This window comes from Meles meles, chromosome 7 (genome assembly GCF_922984935.1).
Source record: "Meles meles chromosome 7, mMelMel3.1 paternal haplotype, whole genome shotgun sequence".
NCBI classification, from domain to species: Eukaryota; Metazoa; Chordata; class Mammalia; order Carnivora; family Mustelidae; genus Meles; species Meles meles.
Genome location: NC_060072.1, coordinates 665,017 through 676,047, shown reverse-complemented (window position 1 = coordinate 676,047; position 11,031 = coordinate 665,017). Strand labels below are relative to the sequence as shown.

The 11,031-nt window shown below is 62.7% G+C and overlaps 1 protein-coding gene across 1 annotated transcript in view; it reads right to left on the bottom strand.

Annotated features, from left to right (window-relative positions):
- Positions 1-9,071: 9,071 nt before the first annotated feature.
- The window catches only part of TTLL8 (tubulin tyrosine ligase like 8), a 39,590-nt gene continuing 37,630 nt past the window's right edge, over positions 9,072-11,031 (bottom strand). The window contains 2 exon segments of the mRNA XM_046010916.1: positions 9,072-9,491; positions 9,493-9,578. Of these exon segments, the coding sequence (XP_045866872.1) occupies positions 9,072-9,491; positions 9,493-9,578 (506 nt within the window).

Genomic DNA, 11,031 nt, shown 5'->3' with positions numbered 1-11,031 from the left:
CCGTGTCTCAGGTAGTCGTCGCGATGGTGGGGACGGAGGGTGGGGACAGAGGGTGGCCAGTGGCCCTAGTTGGTCAGTCCAGGTGGGCTAGCGGGGGGGGGGGAGCCTTTCCAGGCGCCAGCACCTGGCAAGGGCTGGCCCCCGCCCTGAGCCCATAGGAGAACCCTCTCCTGGAGCAGGGCCTGCGGCCTGTGCCCATCACCCCTCTGGGTCTGAGATACTCAACCCTGACGCTGCCATTCCTCACCCCAGAGGGCAATACCCTGAGGCCAGACTTCCACCTGGGAGTCACTCCGCGCTTTCCTGGCTTTAGATTCCTTCTGCGCTCACACGTGTGCTGGCAGCAGCCCCCGGCCCCTGGCTGCTCCGGCCTCAGCGCTGCGGTGCGGGGCAGCAGGCCTGGAAGTGGAGATGGGAGGCTCCTCTGTGTCCTCCCTCCCTGCGCGGGCCGAGCCCCTGTGTCTGGCCTCCTTCCCCCACCTGCAGGGCCGGCGTGAGCAGCTCTGGCCCTGCGAGGGCGCCCTCCCATGAGCAGGGGGGACACATAAAGTGACCCATGGCTGGGAATCTGCCCGCAACCCCAACAGGCACCTCAGGTTTGGAGGGGAGCTGCCCCTGAGTGCATCATTCGCAGGTCCTGGGGGGCAGCCCTCAGTGCGGACACAGCTGCATGGGCCAGAGAGCTCCCTGACACCGACTCAGGCCCGAGACAGGAGCAAACTCGGGCAGCGCCCTGAAGGAACCTCTGCCCCATGGGACAGGGACTACCACCCAACATCGCCCCAAACCATGGTCTGCACCCTCCTGCCGCCACGGCCTGGGCGCCACGGAGCTCACCTCCCAGTCTTCCCCCATCCTGGGCCAGTGCCTCCGCCCGGCACCCACCTGGCCTACAGCGTGTGGGGGCTGGGACTTCTGGGGGCACTGCTGGGCTCCGGGCACCCTGTCCCACATGACTAGGGAGGCAGGGCCGGTGGGGGTGGAGCTCCTGCCCCCACCTCCCCAGCGCTCGGGAGGCCACCAGACCCAGGAGCGAGCGAGCCTGATGTGCTGAGTAGCACAGGCCTGCAGGTCAGGCCTCCCCCAGGAAAGCCCCCTCCCGCTGTCCTTGGACCAGCCCGCCTCTAGCACGCGCAGCCTCTGGGTGGGCCAGAAGAAAGTGTGCCGCCCCAAGGGGCTCCCGTTGCATGGCACAGCATTGTGCCGCAGGCCGTGCAGGCCAGATGCAGGCCTTGCTCCGTCGGCTCTGAGGCCCGGACACAGCCGCGTGTAACCGCGGGACAGGTGGGAGCCACGGTACCATGGGATCTCATGGGCACAGGCTCTCCCCAGGGCAAGGAAGCCATGTGGCCACCCAGGCTCTGAGTCCCCACTCCGTGGCCACCCCAGGACAGGCCCACCTGCCAGATGAGACACCTGCCGCTCAGACGGGGACACCGGTGCCTAGAGCACAGGTGACCAGAAGTGGCCAACAGGTGCGGCCACATGCCATCGTGATGGGGAACAGCCCGGGGCGGGGGGGGGGGGTAGGTTCCTCCCCACCTCCAGGCCCTGGACTTGTCTGGGGAGGGCGGGCTGTGGACCCTCCCAAAGTCCACAAAGAACTGCCCGCACCCACTACTCACAAGCCCCTCCTCTTCCATGTGGGCTTGGAGGGCTGGGTCACCCCAGCCTGAGCCCCGAGAGTTTGCAGGGGCTCACCCTCCCTGGCTCTCTGCCGTCGGAGCGGCCTGCTGGTGGCCAGAGGGCCCAGAAGCCCCACTGGGGTTGACTCTGAGGGGTCTGACCCAGGCCCCCCCCCACACCCTCACTCAGCCCCAGGTTGGAAGGAGACACTTGGGTGCAGATGAGACTTTTGTTGAATGGATGAGTGACTGAGTGCCTTGCGGGAGACCTCGGGCTGCGAGCCTGGGAGGGGCGCCTGCTAACAAGGAGGGGCTCTGGAGGGGGGCTTCTCATGCTCATCGGCCCATGAGGGGCGTCCTCCTCCGGTGAGGCAGGGGTGCTGCGGGAGGACATGGGGGGTGACTTTGGGGTACACGGGTGTATGGATGTGGGGCGCTGGCCCCGGGTTGGGGCGGGGGCTCCGGAAGAAATACCATGCCGAAGTTGCAGTTTCGCTAAAATAGCTCTGTATACAAGGATTCCAAAGAAACCAGCCACGTTCTAGGGCTAGTCTCTCCCGTCCTGGTCCTCGGTGTGCAGGTCCTTGGCGTCACGGGGTCCCCGCACCGCCGCCCCCGCCGCCCAGGGGCACGAAGGAGGCGCCCTGCAGGACCGAAGCGCAGAAGGAGCGGCAGCGCTTGCAGGGCCGGGCCGGGGGCAGAGAGCCGCACACCAGGCAGGGCGCGGGGGGTTCCCTGCGCAGCCCTTGGGGAGAGAGAGAGGAGCCCTGAGCCCGCGGCCACGCCCTCCCGCCGCGGCCACGCCCTCCCGCCGCGGCCACGCCCTCCCGCCGCGGCCACGCCCTCCCGCCGCGGCCACGCCCTCCCGCCGCGGCCACGCCCTCCCGCCGCGGCCACGCCCTCCCGCCGCGGCCACGCCCTCCCGCCGCGGCCACGCCCTCCCGCCGCGGCCACGCCCCCACCATCCCTGCGCTGGGCCTGGGCGCTGGAGACCTGTTGCCCCGGGACCACGCCCTGGCCATACTCCCCGTTCCTGACACGGCTCCCTAAGGCAGCCTACGTCATGGCCACCCCAGGCAAGGCCAGCGTCCAGCTGGAAGTCCGCTCCCAGCTGACTCGCAAGCCCACCCGCTCCCACACCAACCCCCCCTTCTCTCCCCAGCCCTCAGGAAACCCCAGACCCACCCTCAAGCCCAACAGGCGGTGTCCAGGGGCATCATGTCCGGGGGTGAAGGCTGGGGGGGCGGGGGGGGTCGCCTTTGCCCGGCTCGCCTGCCCCTACAGCCCTCTCCCTCCCCGAGGGCGTGGGCGGTCCCAGCCAGGTGGGCCAGGAGAGCGGTCCGCCCGGCCCTCCACCCCTAGGAAGGACGCAGAGGGTTGGAAACTACGGGCGCAGTCAGTCTCCTTCGAGCCTGTTGCCCCATTACCGGCCACGAGCCTCCTCTCATAGCCAGTCTGGGCGTCACCCTCAGGAGCAGGGCCAACTGGCACCCACCCTGCTCCCCCGGACTGTCCCTCAGCCCTGCTTAGGCGGTCAGGGAGAAGGGTGCCCGCAGGCCCGCAGACCCGCAGAGGGAGGGGGCTCCAGAGCCACGTGGGCATGCAGAGGACTCCAGGACCCCGACCTGTGGCCCCCATCCTGCCCCTTCCCCGGCCCTCCCACTGGCGCCAGAATAGAGGCCCCTTCCTCCAACTCTTCTTGATCCACACCCCTCCGCGCCATAGGCTGTGCCCAGAAGACCCTAGGTCCTGCTGCCCTGTGCGCCTGTGCGCAGACCCCTGGAGCTGAGGTCCTGTCCCCTCTGGGCAGGGACCAAGATGGGCTGTGGGCATAGAGCTGGATGTCAAGAGGGCTGGGTGGCAGCCGGGTGTGGGCTGGATCAGGACCCCGAGCCCCCGGCAGGCCCATGGCTCCGGTGGGGACTGGAGGGTGAGCCCTGGCAGTCAGGGCCAGGCTGTTCTGCGCCCCCAGGCTGGGGGGCCGTCCCTCTCCCAGGCAGGCTGCTCTCTGCGCCCCAGGACACCAGTCTGCTGGCCCAGGAGGTGGTGACCTTGTTGGGTGAGGGTACCACTGTGACTGGGAAGCAAGGGTGGGCAGGCCGGCCCCCTGGAGAGGCCATGCCCCTGTGCTGAAGCTGCTGCTCTGGGAGGGTTCTCGCACAGTTCCCCTGACACCCCAGGACGAGGGAGGCCCTTTCCCGGAGGAGCAGTCAGGACGTCCACAGATCTCCAGGCTCCCTCCCCTCCCTCCTGTGCTGGGCCTGTGAGTCAGTCCTGAGGCTGCCCGTGGTGCAGGCTTTCCCGAACCCAGGGGCCAGGGCACTCCCCAGCCAGCAACCGCCTAGCCCCCAGGAGCAGCGTGGGCTGGGACACAAAGCCTGTCGGCGCCACTGGCTACCGACAGCCTGGGCTGAGTCACTCCTCCAGGTGCTGGGTGGGGCAGACGGAAGTGGGGCCACCCAGCACCTATGCAAAGCAGCCCACAGCTTCCCGGAGCCTGGGGCAGATGTTGAACCTTGCCCAGGAACAAGGCCTCCCTGAGGCGGCTATGACAAGCCTGTCCCACAGGACACACCAGGGCATGCACTGGGCAAAGGTTGGGGACAAGCAGGCCGATGGGGCCAGAACAGTAGCTCTTTGCCCACCACTGCGGAAGAGAGGGGAGGAGGAGGGAGGGAAGGAGGAAGGAGGGAGGAAGGAGCGAGGAAAGAAGGGAGGAGAGCGGGAGGAAGGAGGGAGGAAGGAAAACCATTCTCAGCACACAAGCGAGCGAGCGAACAGCCTCCACGTGGCAAGTGTAGAAATTCTCCAGCTGATGCCACGGACGGGTGCCGGCCCCTGCCCCTCCCGCAGGCTCCAGCCAGTGCAATCAGCGGAATGAGAGACAGAGACATAAAGATCAGAAAGGGGTGATATGATTGTGTAGACGATCCAAAGGTGTCAGGAACTACTGGAACCAAGAAGGAGGGCCGGAGGGTCGATGTACGACAGTGGAATATTCTACGTCCGCACACACGACTGGAAAACAGAATTTAGATCACCATGTGTAACACGAGTGGAATCTGAAAAGAAAAAAAAGTCAAACTCATAGAAACAGAATAGAAAGTGGCTGCCAGGCGCCAGGCGCAGGGGAGACGGGGGAGGCTGATGAAACGTTCATGCGTGGAGCCTAAAGGTCAGAGCATGTGATGTAAGGGGCGCGGAGTGCAGCTGGCGGCCCTGGACGGAAGGGCTGAGCTCTGCCGGGAGCAGACTCTGTGCGTTCGCACCAAAAAAAAGGATGAAAAAAATCCCCTAAGGCATCAACATTTATTTATAAAAATGCATTTATAAACATGCCAAAACATCAGGTACGTATGAATATGTTTGATTCATATTGTGTACGCTAACCTATTGCAGAGGAAAACCAGAGAAACCCAAATTAATCTTGAGTCCGTCACACCCAGAGATCAAAGTCTCCATGTCCCAGCTGCCAGTTCTCCCCGAAATGGTCCGTGGACACGGCGTGGTCCAGTCAGAATCCCACCAGGTCTTTCTTGTACAAATGTACAAGCTGATGGCAAAATGTATAGGAAAATTCAAAAGACAGAGACCAGCTGAGGCAACGCTGGGCTGGGAAGTGCTGGGAACTTAGGGGTCGCACTCCCCGCTTCCCTCCGGACTGCGGTCCGCAGGCCCTGTGCGATGCCGATAACGGGACAGGCGAACGGAACCGGGCCAGAGGAGGGACTCCAGAGTTCATTCTGCGGAGTCTGTTTCTGATCAGGCGCCAAAGCCACGTGACGGTGCTGGGGCCGCTGGATGTCGCTGTGGAAACCACACGGTCCTTGGCGCCTTCACAGCGCACGCGAAAATGAACTCAGGATGGATCACAGACCAGAAGGTGAAGGCCACAACCGCAGAGCTTCTAGAAGGAGCCACTGGAGTTCACCCTCGTGACTTAGGTGCAGACCAAGCCGTTTCACAGAAGCAGCCCAGGCACTAGCCGCAGGAGGGGAAGCTGACCGCCCAAGCTTCGTGGCATGTGTCTGCCTCTCAGAGGGCATCGCCAAGAAAGGCAGAAGGCAAGCCCGGACTCGGAGAAAACATTCCCGACGCACGTAGCTGACAAATGCATAGCATATAAAAAAAACAGCAAATAAGTAACAGAAACACAAATGACCTAGTTTAAAAATCGGCAAAGGCCGGACACAGGCAATTGGTGAAAATATAACCAATCAACGCAAGGCAAAGCGCTCGGCCTGACCCGTCACCCGGGGAATACAGACTAAAGCCACCGGGAGAGAGCGCCGCAGACAGGCCGGAGCGGCTGAAAGCACCGTCTCAGCAGACTGCGTGCGGCGAGGCTGTGGGACACCCGCGCGGACCCTGCCCTGGAAACTGCCGGTTCCTTCCACAGCAAAACAGAAGCATCGGCAGCATCTGCGGGGCCTGAAAGCCAGTCCGGTCCGTGTCCGCTCGGGAGGGACCGGCGCACGCGTCCACACACGCTGGCACGGGGCCATCACCGCGACTTCGCCACCACTGCGAACGGGAAGCGACCCAGCCCTCTGTCCTCCGTCCCTCGCACAGCCACCTCTGCCCGGGAAGTGAACGCGCCACCAGGGCCGGCGGTTCGGAAGAGGCCAGGCACGGAGCGTGTGTGGCGATGTAAGTGGGGCGGCGCTGTCTCCGAGCAGCTCTGCAGTGAGCAAGGTCGGCTGTGCTGCTCTGGGGGAGGGGGAGCCTCTCACAAGGAGCCACGTGTGCTCAAGGTCTGTCCTCACTGTGCGCGTAAGCTGTGCCTTAAGACTATAGTGCAAAATGAGACACTGTCGGGGCGCCCAGGGGCTCCATCAGTGAACCTCTGCCTTCGGCTCAGGTCATGGTCTCGGGGCCCTGGGATCGAGCCCCGCATTGGGCCGGGAGCCTGCTTCCTCTCCCGCTCCCCCTGCTTGTGTTCCCTCTCTCGCTGTGTCTCTCTGTCAAATAAATAAATAAAATCTTTAAAAAAAAAACTACCAACCGCCTAAAGGGAAGATTTCTAATAAAAGATGCGCCAGACCCCGACTCTGAAAAACCACACCAAGAAGCGGCTGAGCTTTAATTAAATGGAGTAGATCATGATCGTGGTTTGAAAGACATGAATAAACAAGGTGTCAATTCTCCCCGAACTGCTCTGCCCCTTCAAGGTGATCCCCGTCAAAGTCCCAGCCAGCTTTCCCTCCTTCCCTCCTTCCCTCCTGCCTTCGAAGCCGACCGGTGGATCCTGAAACGCGTGTGGGAGCGCAGGCCGGGAGCAGCCTGCCGCTGCGGAGCGCGTCTCCCGCCCGCCGGGCACCGGCTGTCACCCCGGACACCGCGCCGAGGCTCCGGGCGCGCAGGTGGGGTCGGCAGGCGGTCTTGGACAAACACAGGCTGGGCAGCTGCTGGCCCAAGGAGGAGGGTCACGGGGAGCTGGCCCGACCCCAGCCGGTAGCCCGGAAGCCAGTGCAGCTCATCTGGGCTGAACCGGCCCGGCCGTGCAGTCCCGCGACTGGGAAATGTTGGCTGAAGCTCCCGGGCTGGGAGCCCTTTGCCACACGGGGCGACTGTGCAGTTTGGGCTCCTGCGCACAGCGGTCCCCGGAGCGGCAGGCGGCCTGGGCTACAGAACATGCCCTGGGTGGCAGGGACCGGTCGCACCCTGGAGACCTGCGGGAGCAGAGCCATGGGGACTCAGGAGGCAGGAAACCCGCCTCATCCGCTGCAGGCCGGCAGGGCGGCTGCAGGACAGGCTGCGGGGTCTCGGGCACCAGCCGTGCAGGGGGACAGTGACAGAGGGACGTCTGTCACATACTCTCTGCTGCGGTTTTTTATAACCCTTTAAAAAGGTAAGGCCCGTTCCCAGCTCTCAGGCCACAGAGCCGCAGGCCGCAGGCTGCGTAGGCCGACCCCCGGGCCCGTCTGCGGTCGCTGCCTTCTGTCACCTCGGCCACCGGCAATGGGCTGACGGCTGGGGTGCTCAGTGGCATCCGGGCTTCCTGCCATCCGTGTGGCACTGTCTGGTGCTGGGACTGTGTTCTGCTCCCCCACCTCCTTCGGGGGGAAGTGGCCATTGGCTGGGCGCAGAGCTTCTCTCTCTCCCCGGGCAGTCCCTGGGCCGTGCACCCTTCTGCCGGCGGCGAGGCCTGACGGCGGCCCACGGGGTTCACGCTTCGTCCCAGCTCTGCCACCTGCACTCCCCTGTGGGGGTGGCAAGGGTCCCGGAGCACCAAAACAGGGTTACTGTCTGCCTGCACCGGCCCTGGGCCTTGAGATGATTGTCGCAGACGGGAGGAAGGGACGGTGGAGGACAGGAGCCCATCCTATGGCTGTGGATGGAGGACAGGACTGTGCCTCTTGGGGGAGCTCGTGGGGCCCGGAGGTGCAGGACAGGGGCTGCGGTGCTCTCTGCCTCGCAGACCTGGCGTGTGGCCCAGCGGGGTGGTCAAGGAGCGGCTGACTGGGCCTGGCCGGCCCCTGGGCCTCCCACCTCTACCCGCAGGCTGTGGGTGCGGCCGCCAGGATGCAGATCTCAGCCACGCTCCTCGAGTGGCTCAGGAGAAGCAAGTTCGCATGGGACCGGCGGGCTGAGGGGACCACGGAAACCGTCTCCGGCGGGGGCGTGTCGGGGAGGCCCTGCAGCCCATCTGTTCTGCCCCACACCGGCAAGGACACTGAAGATCAGAGGTCAGTCCAGACTCAGCTGCGTGGGTCTTCAGGAGGACCGAACTGCGGCAGACGTATCCGGCTGTCGGAAATCCGAGCGGTCCGGGCCCCCTGGGACTTAGAGCACACCTAGGCCTGGGCGCAGGGGAGACGGGGTGGGGGACAGCTGCAGGCTGGCTTCTTCCTGCTCCTTGGGCCTGAGGAAACACGTACAGACTAACCAAGGGGCTTCGGTGTCAACCCCTGCTGGCCCCGTGAACCGGGATGGCCGGTGGAGGGATGCTCACCCGGCGGAACCCGGCAGAGGCTGAGCAGGACTGGCAGGGATTGTTGGGAGAGACGGTCCTCCGTGGGTCTCTTGAGCACCCTACACGTTTTGTTGGGTGCGCCAAGAGAGCAAGGCTCTGCCTACCCTTCACCTGGGCCGTGTCTCCGGGTCACGTATGCAGGGAGCAGTCCTGAGGGATGAGAGAGTACCTCCCTTCAGGTCAAGAGCCGGGTTGCTTACTGCTTGCGATTAAAGCGGCGGACTCCCCAGATCAGCGCTCCTCGGCGGCGACGCGAACTCACAGCGTGTAGCAGACACCTGGTCCGCGTCACCTGCCCTTCCTGGGACTGGCACGGGTCTGCTGATGCGCGTGGGCCATGAGTAATAACGTCCTTGGTCTCTGGTCTAGGCGTCTTGTGTCTTCCGCTAGCATCCGTGAAACAGCCACAGGCCAGGTAAATCCCCGACTGGACTTGTCTTTCTGACTCACGGTTATCACGGTTATCACGGTTAACAGATGAAGAGGCCTGATGTAGAACCCAGAGCCGAGTAGAGCCGTGAGGTCTGGGGCTGGAGCCTGATGTCACAATCGGGAGACTTCTGGAGCAGAGGGCAGGAGCAGGTCTTTATGACAGGAGGTAAGCGAGTCCTGGGGACCGAGAATTGGACTGTCATGTATTTGGTTATTGCTCCAGACGTGTTCACGCCTCTCCTCCTGGTTGCGGAGTATCCTTCCTCGCCCACGGACCTGAGTCTGGCCAGTGCCATGCGTGCAGACGTGGTGTGAGTGGAAGCTTCCCTGTGCTCGCTGGTCTGGCTTGCTCTCTCCTTCATACCGCCTGCAGGGTGAGGACGACGCCCTAGGAAGCCACGGGTCCCAGGAGGAGGAGACGCAGGGAGCCGATGTGAACCCAGCCCGCAGCCTGGAGCCCCGTTCCGCCTTCCCCAGCGGAACCCAGCTCGGCTGCCGCTGATCTGAAGACATGGGAGGAACAAATGCTCGCTGAGCGAACACCACTGGGGGAGAAAAGTGCCTCTGTGATGTAGCTTTAGTCCCGCGGAAGCCTGGCTCAGACAGAGTAGAGTCCAGACACGGGACAACGTACAGTCACGCGGTTTAGTGGCGAACAGGGTCTTTGAGACCGTACCGCCGGCTGAGTGCCCGTACTGCAAAGACGGTGATTCCTGCACGCACGCTCGCGCGATCCCAGAGGACGACGGATCGAAGTGAAGGTGTACAGTACAACTGCCGGAGGCAAACAGAAGCGACCGTTTTGTTTAAAGATTTTATTTATTCAAGAGACAGGAAGAGAGCACACATGAGTGGGGGCAGTGGGAGAGGGGCAAAGGGGAAGCAGACCCCGGCTGAGCAGGGAGCCCCATGCGGGGCTCAATCCCAGGAATCCGGGATTGCGACCTGAGCTGAAGGCAGAGGCTTAGCAGACGGAGTCACCCAGGTGCCCCCGAAGTGACTATTTTTGCGACCTTGGGGCAGGCAAAGATTTCTCAAAGAGAAAACAAAAGGTGCTAATCATAAAAGAAAAATCAGTACCGGAACATCCGGAAATTAATAATTCATATGCATCAAAGACGTTCTGAAGAGAATGAAAGGCAAACCAAAGAATGAGATAAGAAATATCATATTGTACGTACACATATATTTAAGATTTCCTTTTCCTTAAGGAACCGCTACCCCCAACATGGGGCTTGAACCTAAACCTTGAGACCAAGTGTCACGTGCATCACACTGAGCCAGCCAGGTGCCCCAAGAGCGATTTTTACTAGATTTACTTGCCAAGGGACCTGAATCGAGAATATCGAGGGAAACTGTGTAAGCCAACAGGACGAGGCCAAGAAAAAGAAATTGTCCAAATGCAAAGACTGGAACTCCCGTGAGAGTGTGTCCAAATGGACCGTCAACGAAGGAGCTGAACTTCCTTAGTCATCAGGGAAATGCAGACTGGAGCGCTGCGTGAGGCCACTGCCCACTGCCAGAGCAGCCAAAGCAAAAAGGAAGGGAGTAGCGAGTGTCGGCAAGAGTAGGGAGCAGTTAGAACGCCCACATCGTGCTGGCTGCACCGGGCACGGTCCCTCCGGGCAGCTCCTCAGGGCCGCCTGCCAGGCCCGCACACATGACTCAGCACAGCACAGTGTACATAGGGCTTTTGGGTTTTTTTAAAAAGACTTAGAGAGAGAGAGAGCGCGTGCGCAAACCGGGGTGGGGGGAGGGAGGGGCAGAAGGAGAGGGAGAGGGGCGCCTGGGTGGCTCAGTGGGTTAAGCCTCTGCCTTCGGCTCGGGTCATGATCTCAGGTTCCTGGGATCGAGTCCCGCATCAGGCTCTCTGCAGGGAAGGAAAAAATGAAACAAGATGGGATCAGGAGGGAGACAAACTATAAGAGACTCTTATTCTCACAAAACAAACTGAGGGTTGCTGGGGAGGGGGGGTTGGGAGAGGGTGGTTGGGTTGTG